Genomic DNA, 20,812 nt, shown 5'->3' on the forward strand with positions numbered 1-20,812 from the left:
ATGGTCTACGTCGACGATATGATTGCTAAATCTCGAGGAGAAGAAGAGCATGTAATGAACCTCAGAAGTTGTTCGAAAGGCTGAGAAAGTTTCAGCTAAAGCTTAATCCAGCCAAATGTACATTCGGGGCTACCTCGGGAAAGTTGCTAGGCTTCATTGTCAGTGAAAGAGGTATCGAAGTTGATCCAGATAAAATAAAAGCCATCCAAGAATTACCACCTCGCGCACGCAAAAGGAAGTTAGAGGATTTTAGGGAGATTAAATTACATCGCCCGATTTATCGCTCAACTTACCAACCAATGCGACCCAATCTTTCGGCTTCTTCGAAAACATAACCCGGGAGAATGGAACGAGGAATGCCAAGTGACCTTGATAAGATAAAACAATATTTGTCCAGTCCTCCAGTGCTAGTACCGCCAACTCCGGGAAGACCATTAATTTGTATCTGACAGTGTTCGAAAGTTCAATGGGTTGCGTACTGGGACAACATGACGAGTCAGGAAAGAAAGAAAAGCGATCTACTACCTCAGCAAAAAGTTCACTGAATATGAGGCAAAATATTCGTCCGTTGAGAAATATTGTTGCGCTCTGGTTTGGGTAGCTCGGAGACTCAGACAATATATGTTGTATCACACGACATGGCTAATTTCAAAGCTGGACCCAATAAAATACATGATGGAATCGTCGGCACTATCAGGAAGAATGGCACGATGGCAGCTCCTCCTTTCGGAATATGACATTGCCTATGTAAGTCAGAAGTCAATAAAAGGGAGCGCAATAGCTGACTTCTTAGCAACTCGAACGAAAGAGGAATATGAGCCTTTAAGATTCGATTTCCCAGACGAAGACTTAATGTGCATCACAGAAATAGAATCCGAGTCATCAAAAGAGAAGTCATGGAAGATGTGCTTTGATGGTGCGTCAAATGCTTTAGGGCATGGAATTGGAGCAATCCTAGTATCACCAGACGGGAATCATTATCCGTTCACTGTAAGACTGAACTTCTTCTGTACCAATAATATCGCAGAATATGAGGCCTGTATCATGGGGCTTCGTGCAGCTATCGAACGAAACATCGAGATCTTGGAGGTGTACGGGGACTCAGCCCTAGTGATTTACCAAATCCGTGGAGAATGGGAAGTGAGGGACTCAAAATTGATTAAGTACAGCGATTTAGTGGCTGGATTGACCAAGGAATTCAAAGAAATAACTTTTCATTACTTCCCACGAGAAGAGAACCAACTGGCTGATGCCCTAGCCACTTTGGCTTCAATGTTCAAAGCAAGTAGAGAAGCAGAAATAATGCCCCTCAAAATGAGCATATACGAGGTCCCTGCACACTGTTGTAGCATTGAGAAAGAAGTAGACGGACGGCCTTGGTTCCATGATATCTTAGAATATATCAAGAATCAAAGGTATCCCGAACAAGCGAATGAGAACGATAAAAGAACAATTAGAAGAATGGCAGCGGGATTTGTTCTTGATGGGGATATCCTGTATAAAAGAGGAAAGGATCAGATGCTTTTGAGATGTGTGGATGATGTTGAAACCAGAAAATACTTGAAGAGGTCCATGAGGGAATTTGCGGAACGCATGCCAATGGTTTCAATATGGCCAGAAAAATCATGAGACTCGGTTATTATTGGCTGACAATGGAAAGTGACTGCATCAATGTTGCCAGAAAATGCCACAAATGTCAAATCTACGGCGATAAATTCATGTAGCCCCTTCACCCTTCATGTCATGACTTCTCCGTGGCCTTTTTCTATGTGGGGCATGGATGTCATAGGGCCAATTTCTCCAAAAGCTTCAAATGGACATCGATTCATTTTTGTGGTTATCGATTACTTCACAAAATGGATTGAAGCCGCTTCGTTTGCCAATGTGACGAAGACTGCAGTGTGCAAGTTTTTGAAAAAGGAAATCATTTGCCGTTATGGTTTGCCTGAAAGAATCATCTCAGATAATGCCACGAATCTGAACAATAAGATGATGAAAGAAGTGTGCGAGCAGTTCCAAATAAAGCATCATAATTCCTCGCCCTATCGCCCAAAGATGAACGGGGCTGTTGAAGTAGCTAACAAGAACATTAAGAGGATCATTGGGAAAATGACTGAGACATATAAAGATTGGCATGAGAAACTTCCATTTGCTTTGTTTGCATATCGCACATCTGTGCGAACATCTACGGGAGCAACTCCTTTCTCTCTAGTCTATGGAATGGAAGCTGTGCTACCTATCGAGGTTGAGATCCCCTCTCTGCGAGTATTGATGGAATCAAAGTTAGAAGAAGCAGAATGGGTTCGAGCTCGATATGATCAGTTGAACCTCATTGAAGAAAAACGTCTAAGGGCAATTTGTCATGGGCAAATGTACCAAAAGAGAATGATCGCAGCCCATGACAAGAAGGTACGACCAAGAGAGTTCCATGAAGGAGAACTCGTTCTAAGAAAGATTCTCCCAATACAAAAAGACCTACGAGGAAAATGGGCACCAAATTGGGAAGGACCATACGTTGTAAAAAAGGCATTCTCAGGAGGAGCTTTAATCCTTACCGAGATGGATGGGAAGGAGTTACCGAATCCGGTGAATTCAGATGTGGTGAAGAAATATTATGCTTAAGATGAAAACCCGAAAAGGGCATCTTAAAAAAAAAGGATCAGGGCGAAAACCCGAAAAGGGCGTCTTGATTAGTACAAAAGATTAGGATGAAAACCGAGAGGGCGTCCTAATGAAACAAACCTGGCGGTCAAACGGTAGGTCAAGTAGTGAGACTACAGTATTTGAAGCACTTCTGAAAGCTCAAAATTTTCTACGCAAGAAGCCATGCTCGAAAAGATTATTGATTGAGGAACGTGGAAGAGTTCATGTGTTGAATATCTAGAGCATTTGTATCCGTTGTATACGACCTTTTCTTTCTTTTTGACATTTTTACTCTCATTGGTTAACTTTCTTTGTTTGCCACATTTGAAATAAAGGAATATGAGATATCCTTTTTGTCCCTACCTGACCATTCTCATGTATCTCATTATGTGTTTATTTAATGATAAATAGTGAAATGACATGCTCTAAACAAAAGAAATGTCAAGCATTACCCGGATAAGAATTTGATAAGTGCAAGATCTTCAAAGCAAGAACAAAGTTTAACCAAGGGCAAAAGGATGATATCTGAGAAACGTCGATTACTCGTAAAGCTCGAAGACAGGTATGAGGCCTGAAGAGAAGGTCGAGAATCAAAGCAATGAACGCAGATCCTCAACAATCGTGGCTAAATGGACATACGACAAACATGCTTAAGGAGCACCGCATAATCATGTAGGCATAAAAGCATTTAAGACAAACATGTGCATATAATGATACATGGCATATACAGGTACTCCAACAGAGCAAGAAATCTTGAATGAGAGTCGCACTGAATCAAAGGAAAAGATACTCGAGTTCTACCAAAAGACTGGTTTTGGGTATTTTAATGTTTAATGTTCATGCTTTCCAAGGAAAATCAACTCATATCACGAGAGGTAAGTTGAGCCTTTTAATTTATGTTTTTCAAAATCAACTCATATTGCTAGAGGTGAGTTGAGCCTCAGGACACACTGAGGTAATTTTAATTTCTGTTGTTAAAAAAAATCAACTCATATTGCGAGAAATGAGTTGAGCCTCAGGACACGCTGAGGTAATTTCAATTTCTGTTTTCAAAATTCAACTTATATTGCGAGAAATGAGTTGAGCCTCAGGACACGCTGAGGTATTTTCAATTTCTGCTTTTCAAAATTCAACTCATATTGCGAGAAATGAGTTGAGCCTCAAGACACGTTGAGGTAATTTCAATTTCTGTTTTCAAAATTCAACTCATATTGCGAGAAATGAGTTGAGCCTCAAGACACGTTGAGGTAATTTCAATTTCTGTTTTCAAAATTCAACTCATATTGCGAGAAATGAGTTGAGCCTCAAGACACGTTGAGGTATTTTCAATTTCTGCTTCTCAAAATTCAACTCATATTGCGAGAAATGAGTTGAGCCTCAAGAGACGTTGAGGTAATTTCAATTTCTGTTTTCAAAATTCAACTCATATTGCGAGAAATGAGTTGAGCCTCAAGACACATTGAGGTATTTTCAAATTCTACTTTTTCAAATCAACTCATATTGCAAGAGGTGAGTTGAGTCTCAGGCCACACGCTGAGGTCTTTTCAAATTCTGTTTTTAATTTCTGTTTTTTAATTTCTGTGTTTCAAAAAAAACAAAATCAACTCATATTGCAAGAGGTGCGTTGAGCCTTTTAATTTCTGTTTTTCAAAAATCAATCATATTGCGAGAGGTGAGTTGAGCCTTTTAATTTCTATTTTTCAAAAACCAACTCATATTGCGAGAGGTGAGTTGAGCCTTTTTCTATTTTTCAAAAATCAACTCATATTGCGAGAGGTGAGTTGAGCCTTTTGCAAATTCTGTTTTCAAAAATCAACTCATATTGCGAGAAGTGAGTTGAGCCTTGGCTCACGTGCTGAGCTATTTTCAATTTCTATTTTTAATGTCTAGTTTTAAATAGTCAATTCATATTGCGAGAAATGAGTTGAGCTCAGGATCACATGCCGAGTAAAGAATAAAGATTGGACAATTGAACAAAATTTAGTGCTTTTAAGTCTTTGCACTATCCTTGTTTCACAATGATAAGCAAAGAGGGGCAGTTGTAAGCACTAAATTTTTGTCCGACTAGAGTTTGTGTTTAATTTTCAAAATTTCAAAAAAAAAAAATTTTAAAAATAAAAATTGCATTTTGACACCTAAACTTTTCCTAAATTTCATTTTGACCCTTAAACTTTCTTTAAATTTCACTTAGACCCCTAAACTTTCATTAAATTTCATTTTAATCCTAAATTTTCTAAAAATTACATTTAGCCCCAGAAGTTTTGCTGCATTTGCGATTTGGTCCTTCAGACAAGTTACATGATTTGGGGCACCCACTTCCCAGATTTTCAGGCCATAAACATGGGTGGCTGCTCCTTCCCCACTTGCTACCTGCAAAAAAGAAGCAAAACCAACTATAAAAAGGAGTTTAAACTCCAAAAATGAGAACCCCCATGAATCTCCAAAAAAAAAGTTTCAAAGAGAAAAAAAGCTTCAAAAATAAGAAAAAAGGGGGGAGAAAAAAAAACAAGCAGAATTTTTAGAGAAAAATAAAAAAAGAAGCTCTCAATCCGGCCGATTGCCTCCACCGCCACCACTTCCGTCGCGCCACCACCATTGTCATCTCACCATCGAGTCCTAAACGCAAACAAAACAAAACAAAGAAAAAGCAAGCAAAAGAGAAAAGGAGAAAGTGCAAAGAAGAAAAAGAAAAAGGAAAAGGGGAGAGAGCATACCTCCGTGCACGCCACTGTCGGCCGTCGCACCAGGCGGAGGGACATCACCGGCGAGACAAAGGAGGTGCTGCTGATCGGGGAGAAAGAAAGGAAGAAAAAGAAGAAGGAAAGAAGAAAAGGGGAAGAAGAAAGAAAGAAAAAAGAAAAAAAACTAAAAAAACAGCAGGCCATATTTGGTGGACCAGCAGCAGCCCACCCGTGCAGCTCCAGTCCAGCAGCAGGCCCAGTGCAGCAGTCCAGCAGATTCGGCCCATTCCAACAGCCAGCAAGCCCAGTCCCTTGGCAGCCCAATAACATCAGCCCAACAAGAGAAAAAGGTCCAAACAACCCATAACTTTGGGTTTTGGTAAATTTTTGTTCTTTTAATTTTGCTTAAATATTTAAATATTGTATCGTTTTTTTAATATTATTGCATATTTTTAAGTATTTTTATTTTTTTTTATGTTTCTTAATTCTATTTTATTTTAACTTTTAGATTCGAATAATTTTGATGCATAAGGAAACGAACCGATTTAATATTATGTCATCGAATTCATCGCTATGTTGGGTGAATATTGATGGCTCGTGTTAAATATGAGACGCCCTTTTTAAAAAAAACAAAAAAACATTCAAAAATTCTCGTGTTTTAAAAAAAACGAACGAAATAAATAAAAAACGAAAAATTCTCGTGTTTTAATAGGATCACGATTAAGTATTAGATTCCATCGGTTTGACACTGGTTCTTCGATTTCATTGCCATGTCGGGGTGAATATCGTCGATTCGTGTTAAATACGGTATTTTTTTTTTAAAAAAAATTCTCGTGTTTTAAAATTTTCTAGTTAAAAAAAAATTTCAAATTTTCGTGTTTTTCTAAAAATTTCTATGTTTCAAAAATTTTCGTGTTTTCAAAATTTTCGTGTTTTCAACAATTCTCGTGTTTCACAAATTCTCGTGTTTTAAAATTTTTTATATTTTAAAAAAAAATTGTCGTGTTTTTTAAAAAAAAAAATTTGTGTTTTTAAATTTTCGTATTTTCAAATTTTTCGTGTTTTCAATAATTCTCGTGTTTCACAAATTTTTGTGTTTTAAAATTTTTTTATATTTTAAAAAAAAAAGATTGTCGTGTTTCAAAAATTTTCATGTTTCTAAACTCTCGCGTTTCAAAAAATCTTCATGTTTTCAAAAATCCTCGTGTTTTTAAAAAAATTTCCGGTGTTTCAAAAATTCCTGTGTTTTAAAAAAAATTTCCGTGATTTTTTTTAAAAAAAATTCTTATTTCTAAAATTTTCGTGTTTCAAAAATTTCATTTAAAAAAAAACTGTTCTTCAAAATTCTTCGTGTTAAAAAAAAATTCTCGTATTTTGATCGGATCGCGATTAAATTTAAAATTGAACTCGTGTTTTTGAAAATTAAGACAACATGCGTTTAACGAGATACCAATTTTGGGCGTCGCGAGGGTGCTAATACCTTCCTTGCGCGTAACTGACTCCCGGACCCTAATTTTCTCTGGATTTTGACGTGGACCTAAAATTGTCTCTTTTTTTAGAAAAGTTTAAAAAAAATTCTTCTAAAAAAGGATTTTATTTGGTGTCCGATCACACCTAAAAAAGATCGGTGGCGACTCCTCTTTTGTAAATAAAATTTGAAACTTTAATTTTTCAATAATCATTTCAACTAGCGCCTATTGCCAAATTTTTAGGTCGCTACATACCCTTAAATCTTTTATGCTTGACATCAAGAAATTAATTGGCTTAAATTGCGAAATTGAAATTGTTTGAGCTTTAATTTAGTGTGGGTAATAAAATTTGTATTATTGGACTTTGATCTTTTAATCTTAAAACAAAACTAACAATTAATTTTTTTTATATTTGATTCATAAATTAATTTGATTGTGTAGGTGTAATTCCATATCAAATCGGATATCTTCTCAATTTGGAAGAACTAAGCATTTGTAACACTTTGTTAAAAGGACACATTCCGCCATCCATCAGTAATTTAACACGTTTGACGATTCTCGATTTATCCACAAATTCTTTAACAGGTATTATATATCATTTTTTCGCTCTCCTTTTTCTTGATTGTTATTTTTTTTCTTAATTTTTTTTCAATTTATATATGTATCAAAGCGTTAATGGAAAATTTTTACTCTACCAACAGTATTCATAATAAAATTACCTTATGATTTTTCCAAATTTTTATAATTTATATTTACCTTCAATTAAATTTTTTAGCTTTATGATTTGGAATATATTCGACCTCAACATTTCAAAACTTCTTCTATTTACCTAGTAATAATGAGTTAAGTACTATATCACATTTCTTCAATATATTGATTTTTTTTAATTTCTTGTTCAATTTCTACCATATTTTTGAGAAAATACAAATTTGTTAAAAATTGTATACTTGTGCAGTGGCAAATTTGCTTTTCAATCATGCTATCACATGGATGCTTTTTTATAATGATATTTCAGGTGTAATCCCACGTCAAATTGGAAATCTTCTCAATTTGGAAGAATTAATCCTTTATTCCAATATACTAAAAGGGCCTCTTCCGTCATCCATTAGTAATCTAACACGTTTGACAAATTTCGATTTATCACATAATTCTTTATCAGGTATTATATAATATTTCTTCTGTACATATTTTCCCTTAAATTAAATTTATACTGAATTTCTAGAAATGTGTTAAATATTTTATACTTGTGCACTTCATTTAATGGTAAATCTGCTTTTGAATCAAGCTATTACATTGTTTCATTTTTAATAATTTCATTTAATTTTAAATTTTTTTATATATTTTAAAGAGTAAAGACTAAAATAATAAAAACTGTAAATATCGAAGATTAAAAAGCTGTTTTAATTTTTTTTATAATAGCCACATCCGAATTTTTAACAAAAAATTAAATGTATGAACTAATTTTTTAAAATAAAAAAATATAGGGAACCAATATCTCGAAATTAAACTTCAATACTTATCTTTTAAGTGTTAAGAATTTTACAGGTCAAATCCCATCAGATTTGTTTGAACGTCTACCTAAATTGCAAAGGCTTGACTTGGGTGAGAACCAACTCTCTGTAAAAATTCCATTGGGTTTATTCAACTGCAAAGAGTTGCAGAGTTTAAATTTAGATAGTATTAAATTGGAAGAGATTCTACCAAAAGAAATAGCAAACTTGACAATGACAATGCTTGAGGTTCTAGATCTCGACAACAACCTGTTGAAAGGTAAAAGGAAAACAGGTGGATGCTATTTTAGTTAAAGTACGCTTTTTGGTGACAAAATTTTAAGAGGAAATAAGAATATTTAAAGATACAATGTTTGAAATTTGAAAAAAAAATTAATTTCTATTTCTTTTGAAATAATGTTTAGGTATTAAGATTTGAAAAATAAAGAATCCATTATTTTGTTAGAAGTAATGCTTTAATTCTTCGAAAGAATTAGTTTACTATTAAGATTGAAAAGTTATTTTGAAAAATTTTAAGTTATTTTTAAACATGATTTTGTAATGAAGACAATTAAAATATATATTTAAATAATATTTAAATTAATTAATATTAAGATATATGAAATATACATACATAAATTATAATTAAAAATAATTTATTAAGTATTTAATATTAATTTATTATTAAAAATATTCAACTTAAATTATACTACAAATAAAATAAAATAAAAGATTTAGGAAAGCATTTTCGGAATCCAATAATAATTTCATCCTTGTTTTCAATCTTGTATGCTTGATGTAAAGAAATTAATTGGCCTAAATTACAAAATAAATATTATTTGAGTTTTAATTTAGTGTGTGCTACATTTAAAATAAAATGTGGATAATAAAATTTAGATTATTGGACCTTGATCTTTTAATCTTAAAATAAAATTAACATATATTTTTTTATATTTAAAAAAAATAATTTGATTATGCAGGTATAATTCCATATCGAATCAGTAATTTGACACGTTTGGAATTTCTTGATTTATCTAATAATTTTTTAACAGGTATTATATATCATTTCTTAATTCCTTTTTCTCTTTATTTTTACTTTTTTTTCTTAAATTTATTTATTGTCCAATTTATATATGTGCAATTATTAATGCGTTAAATATTTGACTCTTGGAAATTTAACTTAATCTTTAATTGAGATGATTTAAATCAAAATTATATACTTCTACAATTACTCAAAATTAAAAATAGTTAGATCTAAATATATTATATGCCACCTTCACTTTGGTGTAAAGGTGGCATCAAGATAAGTAATTACTTAGACTCTAAAATGGTAAAACTGTAATTTGATTTTTATAAAAAAATTTAAAATGTAAGTTAATATAATAATAAATGGGTAATTATTCTATCCACTATTAGAAGAGTAAAAAAAAAGTAAAAAAAACTTCGTCTAAATTAATGATAAGTGCTTTTTTTAATTATTTAATTATTAATTTATTATACCTTCAAAATAAATGGCATTAACCTAAACTTATTTGTGGAATATTTTTATTCCGTTAACAATATATAAAATAATTATCCATAATAAAATTATATTATAATCTTCTCAAAATTTTATAATTTAATTTCAATTTCAATTAATTTTTTTTAACTTTGTCCCTATTTATTAATTAATATTATGATATATGAAATATATAAACATAAATTATAATTAAAAATAATTTATTAAGTATTTAATATTATTTTGGTATTAAAAATATTTAACTTAAATTAAAATACAAATAAAATAAAATAATTTATAATAACTCATTATTAATATTATGATATATGACTAAAGAATTTAAATAAATTTTTAAATAATTAGTATAAATTATTTACAAAATTTAATTCAAATATATAAATTATATAAATTTACACTTGCTTGAAAATTTAAATTTAAAAACTGATTTGACTTAAAACTATTTATTTACTGTTGCTTTTAACTTTAAAAAAAAAAACAAGGATTTAGGAAAGCATTTTCGAAATCCAATAATAAATTGATCCTTGTTTTCAATCTTTTATGCTTGACATAAAGAAATTAATTGGCCTAAATTACAAAATAAATATTATTTGAGTTTTAATTTAATGTGTATTCCATATAAAATAAAGTGTGAATAATAAAATTTAGATTATTGACCTTGATTTTTTAATTTTAAAATAAAATTAACAAATATTTTTTTTTGATTGTACAGGTATAATTCCATATCAAATCGGTAATTTGACATGTTTGAAATTTCTTGATTTATCCAATAATTCGTTAATAGGTATTATATATCATTTCTTAATTCATTTTTTTCTTTATTTTTATTTTTTCTTTTTTAAATTTATTTTTTATCTAATTTATATATGTGTAATTATCAATGCGTTAAATATTGACTTGGAAATTTAATTTAATGTTTAATTGAGATGATTTAAATCAAAATTATATGTTTCTAAAATTACTCAAAATTAAAAATCGTTAGATCTAAACATATTACATATAACCTTCACTTTGGTGTAAAGGTAGCATCAAGGTAAGTAAGTACTTAAACTCTAAAATGACAAAATTGTAAGTTAATATAATAATAAATGGACAATTATTCTATTCATTGTTAGTGGAGTAAAAAAAACAAACAAATAAAAAAACTTCACAAGTGAGTCTAAAATAATTACAAATACTTTTTTTAATTATTTAATTATTATTTTATTATACCTTAAAAATAAATGACATCAACCTAAACTTATTTATGAAATTTTTTATTCCACTAACAATATTTAAAATAATTATCCATAAAATTACATTATAACCTTCTAAAAATTTTATAATTTAATTTTAACTGCAATTAATTTTTTTAGCTCTGCCACTATTTTGTCAAGACATTTATGATTTGAAATATATTGAATCTGAACATTTGAATTTCTTCTATATACCCAGTGATAATTAGTTAAGTACTATATCCCATTTCTTTAATATATATTGAATTTTTATTTATTTCTTAAATGAAATTGTTCAATTTCTACCTTTTTTTTTTTAGAAAATACAAATTTGTTAAGTATTGTGTACTTGTGCATTTCATTAGTGGTAAATTTGCTTTTGAATCATGCCATCATATGACGGTTGCCTTTCTTTATAATAATATTGCAGGTGTAATCCCACACCAAATTGGGAATCTTCTCAATTTGGAACAATTAAGCATTCCTTCTAATCTGCTAGAAGGGCCTCTTCCGTCATCCATCGGTAATATAATACGTCTGACAAGTATTCAATTATTCAAAAATTCCCTAACAGGTATTATATAATATTTCTTCAATATATATGTTCAATTCCAAGATTTTTATTTTTCCTTGAATTAATTTTATGTTGAATTTCTAGAAATGCCTTCAATATTTTGTATTTGTCCATTTCATTTAAAGGTAAATCTGGTTTTGAATCATGCTATCACATTGTTTTATTTTTCAATAGTTTTATTTAATTTTTTTATTATATATTTTTAAAGAGTAAAGACTAAAATGATAAAAACTATAAATATTGAAGGTTAAAAAACTATTTTACCTTTTTTTATAATAGCCGCATCTGAAATTTTAATAGCAAAATTGGTTGCATGAACTAATATTTTTAAATAAAAAAGTATAAGGATCCAATGTCTCAAATTTAAAGTATAGGGATTAGCTTTTAATTTTCAAAAGAGTATAAGGACCTCTAGCATATTCAAACCTAAAATATTTTAAGCTAAAAAGTATAATAAGCCCTTAACATTTTCAAAAAAATAAAAATCAATTCAAGTCTCTCCGTGAAAAATGCTCCCAATCAGGTCCTCAAAAGTTAAAAGTTCAACAATTAAACCCTTTGTCCAACGGTCTTTGTCATTGATCATTGTAACGAAAAATATTAAAATATGTATTTAAATGATATTTAAATTAATTAATGTTATGATATATAGAATATATAAACGCAATTTTTAATTAAAAATAATTTATTAGGTTTTTAATACTATTTTGATATTAAAAAATATTCAACTTAAATTATAGTACAAATAAAATAAAATAAATTATGGTAACTCATTGTTAATACTATGGTATATGAATTATAAAATTTAAATATTTTTTAAGTAATTAATATAAAATATTTGTAAAATTTAATTCGAATATATAATTCATATTTATCTTTTAATTTTTTCAACATTAATCTTATTAAAGATTATTATCATATTTTTTTCTTTTTGATACAATATTTAGAATTACCTATAGCCTCTCATTAACCCTTAAATAAGAATATAATGCACATCAACACACTCAAATTTACGTCTTCATGCACTAGCAATAATACTCATACTGATGGCACAATCAATTGAAAAGATTTTATATTTTATAAAGTGGCACTTAAAAGTAGCTTTTGAAAAGCAAATTAAATGTTTTTGGTTTGGTTTGGAAAGTCAAATCGAAAAGTTTGACTTAAAAAACTATCTATTTGCCATTACTTTTAATATGAAAAAAACAGATTTAGCTTAAAAAGCATTTTTCAAAATTGACTCTTGTTTTGAATCTTTTATGCTTGACAGAAATAAATTAATTGGCCTAAATTACAATACAGACATTATTTGAGCATAATTTAGTGTGTGTTATATTTAGAATGAAGTGTGGATAATAAAATTTGGACCATTGTATTTTGATCTTTTAATCTTAAAATAAAATTAAGTATTTGTTTAACAAGTTAATTTGATTGTGCAGGTGTAATTCCACATCAAATTGGTAATTTAACAAGTTTGCAACTTCTCGATTTATCTAGTAATTCTTTAACAGGTATTATATATACTTGCTTCACTCATCTTTTTTCTTAATTGCTTTTTTTTTTCTTTCTTAAATATATTTTTTCTTCAATTTATATATGTGTAATTATGAATGCGTAAAATATTTGACACTTGAGCATTTAACTTAATGTTTAATTGAGATGATTTAAATTCAAAATTATATGCTTCTAAAATTACTCAAATTTAAAAATAGTTGGATCTAAATATATTATATAAATATATTATATGTCACATTCACTTTGGTGATACTGTCATTATTTAATTATTTCAACCACCTTTTTATGTAGTGTACGACATATTAACATAACTAAATTATAGAACACTCATTATGGGTGAAAATAAAAATAAGACTAATACATTTAAAAAATTTCTGAATTATAGCACATTATTAAACAAAGTTCTTATGTTTTTTTAGTTAAATAAACCCCTAATTTTAACTAGTGGCAAAGTTAGAAAAAAATATTTGGGGCGGAATTAAATTATATATTTTTGAAGGATTAAATTAAATTTTTATTATTTTTTAGGGGTCAAAGTACAATTTTATCATTACTAATTTAAAATTTTATAAATTATAAAAAAACTTAAATGAAAAATTTTCCATTTTTAAGGGACCGAGGTCCCTGCCTACTCCTTGGCTCCGCCACTGATCTTAATCTCTCAATGTAAATCTAAAAGCATAAGATTTAAAAGTGTAGTATAATGGTTGCTCACCTCATTTCTAAATTAACGGTGGGGTTTGGTCCTACTCATAAGAATAGAGCAAATTTCATAACCAACTATTTACTTCTCTTAGGAGCACCTATAGCGAAGAGATTAATCATTACTAATCACAACTATCAATAATAGGTAGTTGATTTTGAAAACAACCCTTTTAATCTTAAAAAAAAATTCAGGTTATTGGAGTCCTTTGCTCTCTACCTTTTCCTCTCTCTTTCTCGGCTTCCTCCTTCCTTTCCACAAATGATATTGCATACACAGCAAAGGCAAATTACAAGCAGGTGAGAAGTGTCTGTAGTCACAAACAGCCATTTTTCTAAGCCTTGACTTTAGCCTTTTCTCCAGAATGGAAATCAATTGGAAGGAATACTGCCGTTATCTTTGATTAATTGCAGCGAACTACTAGTTCTGAATGTTGCAAACAACAACTTAAGTGATATCTTTCCCCATTGGTTACGCATGCTTCCAAGCCTGCGAGTTCTTATTTTGAGATCTAATAGATTCCATGGTTCCATTCAAGACTCCTTAACCAATTTTTCCTTCTCCAAATTGCAAATGGTTGATCTCTCTCATAATGACTTCACAGGCTTATTGCCAACCGAGTTCTTCCAAAATCTCAAGGCTCTGAAAGAAGAAGTTGGATATGATTCTGAATATTTTTCATACTCTGTTAATTTAACAATAAAAGATTTGGAGCTAGAGTTTACGAAAACCGTACATATGCCCATATTCACATGCGTAGATTTATCGGACAATGGATTCCATGGAGAAATTCCTAAGGTAGTTGGAGAGCTTAGATTGGTTCTTGCACTCAATCTCTCTCATAATAGCCTGACTGGTCCTATCCCACCGTCATTTGGGAATTTGGCAGCACGTGAATCATTAGATCTCTCATTTAATAAGCTGAGTGGTAGAATCCCTTCTCAATTGACAAATTTGACATTTCTTGAAGTGTTAAGGTTTTGGAACAATAATCTTGTGGGGCCCATTCCCCAAGGCAAGCAATTTGATACATTTGAAAACGACTCTTATCAAGGGAACTTGGGTTTGTGTGGATTACCATTGTCAAAGGAATGTAGCAATGATGAAAGATCACAACAAGCACAAGATGAGGAAGATAATGGAAATGGAATAGCTTTTTTTTGGAAAGTTGCGATGATGGGGTATGGATGTGGAATGGTGTTAGGAATTAGCATTGCATATATTGTATTCACGACAGGAAGACCATGGTGGCTTGTAAGAATGATTGAGAGAGACTTGCAAAACAAAGTTTCAAGCTGGTTTGGGAAGAAAAGAAAGTAGCCCTGCAAATCCATCTTTATATGTGAGTTATTGTATTTCATAGAAATAAACATGCTAAATGAATAATTAGGTAAATCTCGAATTGATTATTTTTATTTTCATCCATCAGGAATGAGTCCGAGAAAAGATGAAGTTCCTCAGCTTCTATAAGAGCAAGATGTCATGTAGTATTAACAAAATTACAATACGGGGCAGCTTTCATTTAGTATTAACAAAATTTGGACCATCCATTTATATTTGTATAAAAATTAATTTGATTGTGCAGGTGTACCACACCAAATTGGAAATCTTATGGATTTGGAAAAATTAAGCATTCACAGCAATATGTTAAAAGGACATCTTCCTTCTTTTGATAATCTAACTCGTTTGAGAGTTCTCCAATTATTCAATAATTCTCTAACAGGTATCGTATAACATTCTTACACTATATATGTTCAGTATGTTGATTGTTTTTCTTTTCTTTCTTAAATGTTAAATTTATATATATACCATTATCAATTCTTTAAATATTTGATACTTGAGCATTTAATATAAAGCTTAATTGGAATTTATATGCTTCTAATATTACTCAAATTTGAAATATAGTTAGAACTAAATGTGTTACCTGTCACCTTTATATTTTTGTTGTAAAGATGATGCTGAGATAATTAGGTGTCTTTTCCCAAAATACTAAAAATATAGTTTAATTTTTATAAAATTTGTAATATTGTAAATTAAGATAACCATAAAATTACATTTTAAGCTTTTCAAAAATTTATAATTTAATTATGATGTTAAAAAAAAAATTCACTTCACCACTACTTTGAAGGGGCATTATGATTTGGAATATCCTGAATCTCAATGTTTGAATTTCTTTGATTTACCACCATAATAATTTAATAATTACTATATCACATTTCACCAATATTTATATTGAATTTTTTATTTCTTAATGAAATTTATGTTCAATTTCTACTTAAATATTTTTTTTATAAGTAATTTTTTCTTCATTCAAAAAAAAAAAACCTGCTAAAAAATTGCAACCATAATACATCACTTATGTATAGTGGAGGAGCATAGTTTTCCCCAAGACTATGCAACTCACAAGCCTGCAATATTTTTCCCCAAAGTTCTCTTGAATAAGAGCAACACTTAATGATATACTCTTTAGATTCAACTTCTTCATATCAACATAGCACATAAACAGAACAGACCTGCAATCCCCAAGAAACCATTTTGTTTTTGGTTGCTAACCTGTCCAAAATATCTAACGAGACAATAAATGAATGCCTAGGAATAGTAAGATTATGCCAGACAACTTTATGCCATGTAACTTTGCATGTTTATGCCTTAAGAGCTCCCAGCTTGTTGCGCAGAAGCGTGTGAAAGAGTAAGATTATTGTACTGAAAAATCACACTAAGTTCAATTTTCAAGAAAGAGAGGTGGATCACGAAAATCACTTAAATACTAGGTCTTTTCTAGCCAGAATATCCCTCTCTCGTAATTTAATAGCACAATAAATCACTACAATTACATTCACAAAATATGCAAAATAAACAATGAAGAACACCAAAATTTAACGAGATTTAACAAATTTTGCCTACGTCTTCGGACACTACCAAATATATTTCACTCCAAAAATACAAGTGAAAATACAAATAGGGAAAGGGAACAATGCCTTAAGTAGAGAATGGCAAGTGTGGGATGAAGAAAATGAGAAAAGGGAAGGCCTATTTATAGTTAAGGTTTCAAGGATCAACATGCAAATGACCTAAAATTTAGGGACCAAAATTGAAATTATCTTGAAACTCCCCAATCAAAGGAATAAGATTTTGTAGCCTAAGGAGTTTCTTCCATGCCCAACAACGAATTTTCTTTGCTTGCATTTGTAGCACATCACGACCTTTAAGGATATAAAGATCAACCCAAGCTACCCAAAGCGACCCAACTTTAAACCATACCGACCACAAATTCTGCATCATACAAACTTAATTCCATAAAACCAATTTTTTACTCTAAGCCCACCTTTAGTTTTGGGATGGCACAACTGTGCAACTTCCTTTATAACCTCAGAAGGAAGAAACAAAACCCTGCACCAAAAATTTTGGATACTAAAGAAGATCGACTATAACAACTGAAGTTTACCAGCAAATTAATGAAAGATTTTGTCATCCAATAATTAATTCTATGAGTGGTTCTCTTCACCAAACCTTTGCAATCAAAAGCACTTAATATTTTTGCAACCAATGTCACGTTAAGATATCTAACTGGTAATGCCCCCATTGTAATTCCAGTACATTTCACAAATCAGAACTGCTCAGAAGGATCAATGCTAAACAAATACAGCTCACTCTTCACTTTGTTCATTTGAAACATAGAAATGCAATAAAAGAAACCAAGAATATTACTAATTCAAACAATAGACTCAGTTGTCCCCTTCGTAAAAACCAACAAATGATCAGCAAAACACAAATTTGTTAGCTTTAATTTTTGGCATCTTGGATGATATTGAAAAACCTTCTGCTCACCAGCAATATTTAATAAACCTAACAACACATTCTTAACTAGAATAAAAAGGCAAGGGGACCTAACTCCCTTAGCCCTTGAGAAATACATTACCAAGCCACCATTAATCGTAATTGAAAATTACATGCCCTAATCCATTTGCAAAATTTTTCTGGGAACCCAAGCACCCTTCGAATTTGAAAAATAAAACTCCAACTGACAGAGTCAAAAGACTTCCTGATATCCACTTTAAGAGCACATCTTAGAGATAAGTGCTTCCTGCCATAACCATTAATCAATTCTTGAGCTAGTAGAACATTATCAACAAGACTCCTACCCTCCATAAATGCACTTTGATTTGTAGAAATGATAAAGGGTAAACAAACTTTCGTTTTGTTGGTTATAACCTTCGTGGTGCACTTATAGATTATTGAACAACAAGAAACAAGGTCTGTAGTCAGTGACAAAACAAGGATTGGGAACCTTAGGACAAAAGCAAGTACAGTAGAATTGAAAAACCCAAGTAAATTCCCATTATCAAAGAAAATTTGCACTGCTCTTACAACATCATCTCCTACAAAGCTCTAAGAAGCTTGAAAAAATTTAGCATTAAAGCCATCAGGTCCGGGAGATTTATTCCCATTCATAGAAAATAAACTGGCCTTGATTTCAGCTATTGCAAATAGTGCAACTAATCCCCTTTTAACTCATCAGGCATAGCAATTCGTAGAATCTCTCTAAGTAGATCATCAGGAATACTCATCACATTTTGATCAACAGAACCAAGAGTGCTGAAAATAATCTACCAACTTAGCAGAAATTTGATCAAAAATTTCCAACTGATTACCATTACTGTCCTTTAGTTTCTGAATAGTCGTTCTTTATTTCTGATAAAAAAAGTTATTTATGAATTAGAAATGAGAAAAAATAGGAAGTTATAGATGAAGTGGGTAGTAACATACTATAAAGTTTGAACACTATTAATTAAAATATTTAAAATCATATATTGAATACGATTTGCATCCCTGATTTTTTATGGTTTTTCGAAAAAAAAGTTAATTATATTAAAATTTTAATATAATAAATAGCATCCACAATATGAGTAAGAAACAAAACTATGTAAGAATACATATATATTTATTAAAAACTATTATAGATAATAAATGAGATTTTTGTTAAATAGATAATAAAGTCAGGGGCTTATAGAATATATATTTTGCTATTTTTATGTAAAATATATAAAATCATAAAAATATTCTTAAAATAATATATATATTTTTGTAATAAGGATGTTTTTTTTTATCATTTTACCATTAAAATAAGATTCAGTTAATGAGTAATGTAAACTTAATTAAATGTTTAATAATTGTATAGATAGATATAAATATAGATATAGATAATATTGAGTTTTCACTTTACATTTGAATAGCTTTTGTGTGTGTGTTTAGCTCATTATGAGAATTAAGATAGAACCCAGGGTGAAATAAAAAAATATGGGAATGGAGTGATATGGTGAGGTTAAACGTTGAATTTATTCAGTGGAATGATTGATAACTACCCACTCGAATGCCTCTCAACTTACATTTGAAGTAATTCATTTTGTAGGACAAATTCCAGTTACCTTGGGCAATCTAAGATATTTGCAAAAGCTGGACCTATCGGGTAATGATTTAAGTGGCACACTTTCATACTCGAAAATCAGCTTTCTATCATCATTAGCAAATTGCAAAGACTTGAGTTTCTTGTCATTTGGAGGGAATCCATTGATCAGTGGTTACCTTCCGGTTTCTATAGGAAATCTCTTGGTTTCTCTTCAATATTTTTATGCTTGGAGTTGCAACATTAGTGGCAGCATTCCTGGGGAAATTGGCAACCTTACCGACTTGGTAGTTTTAGATCTAAGTGACAATAATCTGGTCGGATCCACCCCCACCACCTTGACAAGGCTTAAACATATCCAATGGCTAGACTTGTCTTCCAACTTTCTAAGTGGGCCTCTCCAAATTGAAATTGGTAACTAGAATGTTGTTGAATATGTGGATTTTTCAGGAAATCATTTCTCAGGTGCAATTCCGGACAAAGTTTGTGATCGGAATAATGATTTGAGATATCTTGCCTTTAGTGGCAATCTACTGGAAGGGATTCTACTGCGATCTTTGATTAATTGCCGTGAATTGGTAGTTTTAATGTTGTAGACAACAAGTTTAGTGATACTTTTCCCCATTGGCTAGGCATGCTTCCAAAGCTTCGAGTCCTTATTTTGAGATCCAACAGATTTCATGGTTCCATTCAAAGTTCGGTACCAACATCTTCCTTCTCCCAATTGCAAATCATTGATCTCTCTCGTAATCACTTCATTGGCCTATTGCCAACTCAGTTCTTCCAAAATCTCAAGGCTCTGAAAAATGTTGAATACCGAAATGATAGTTATTGGTACAATGTTAATGTAACAGTAAAAGGCTTGGAGCTAGAGTTTGCAATAACTGTACGTAAACAACCACTTCAACAACCACTATTGTTGGTATTTCAACAACCACTTCAAAAAAAAAGAAAGATAAAATAATAAAATATCTATCAATGTTGAACAATCGTCGCAAAGTAACATTTAATCCCTCTTGATCTGCTTAAATCTCATCAAATATATCTTCTTGGATTGCATATCCCAAGATATAAGGAAAATAGATCATATAAGAATTCTTGAAAGTTAATTGTTTGATCCAATATCTTCTCTAATTATAATTATGAGATTGGCTACACAAATTCCACAAAAGATTCGAGCAAATAACCAAGTTATTTAGGCAAAACATGCCAATAAATAAGACAAGTTATGTGTAGAACAACGATAACCGTAATGATCATTTCTGTTGACAAATAGATAGCTACTTCAAAATTTTGCCTTACCATATTATTATTTTGTCCAGTTGTGGTGGAAAATTTTAATTCCACAATTAGAATTGAAAATTTGACATATGGCCTTATGTTTTATATTAAAAAAAAATAAGACATATCACAAATTTTCAATTCATTTATGAAGTTATTAAAATGTCACATCAAAGAATTTAATAGAAGAATTTCGATGAAGGTAATAACTGGATATAAAATTTTAAAATTTGAAAGTAGAGGACTATATTTCTAGAAATAAAGGGTAAACTACTAAAATAGTCACTTTTGTTTCCTTCAAGTTACATTTTGTCACTTATGT

General features: G+C 30.4%; 1 protein-coding gene across 1 annotated transcript; it reads left to right on the top strand.

Moving 5' to 3' along the window:
* Nucleotides 1-13,916: 13,916 nt before the first annotated feature.
* Nucleotides 13,917-15,523, top strand: LOC121204669 (receptor-like protein 9DC3). The gene is made up of 2 exons (XM_041074956.1): nucleotides 13,917-15,147; nucleotides 15,235-15,523. Exon 1 carries the CDS (start codon nucleotides 14,283-14,285, stop codon nucleotides 15,123-15,125), a length of 843 nt encoding a protein of 280 aa, XP_040930890.1. The 5' UTR covers nucleotides 13,917-14,282; the 3' UTR covers nucleotides 15,126-15,147; nucleotides 15,235-15,523.
* The last annotated feature ends 5,289 nt before the right edge of the window (nucleotides 15,524-20,812 follow it).

Source organism: Gossypium hirsutum, chromosome A01, assembly GCF_007990345.1.
Source record: "Gossypium hirsutum isolate 1008001.06 chromosome A01, Gossypium_hirsutum_v2.1, whole genome shotgun sequence".
Lineage (NCBI taxonomy): Eukaryota > Viridiplantae > Streptophyta > Magnoliopsida > Malvales > Malvaceae > Gossypium > Gossypium hirsutum.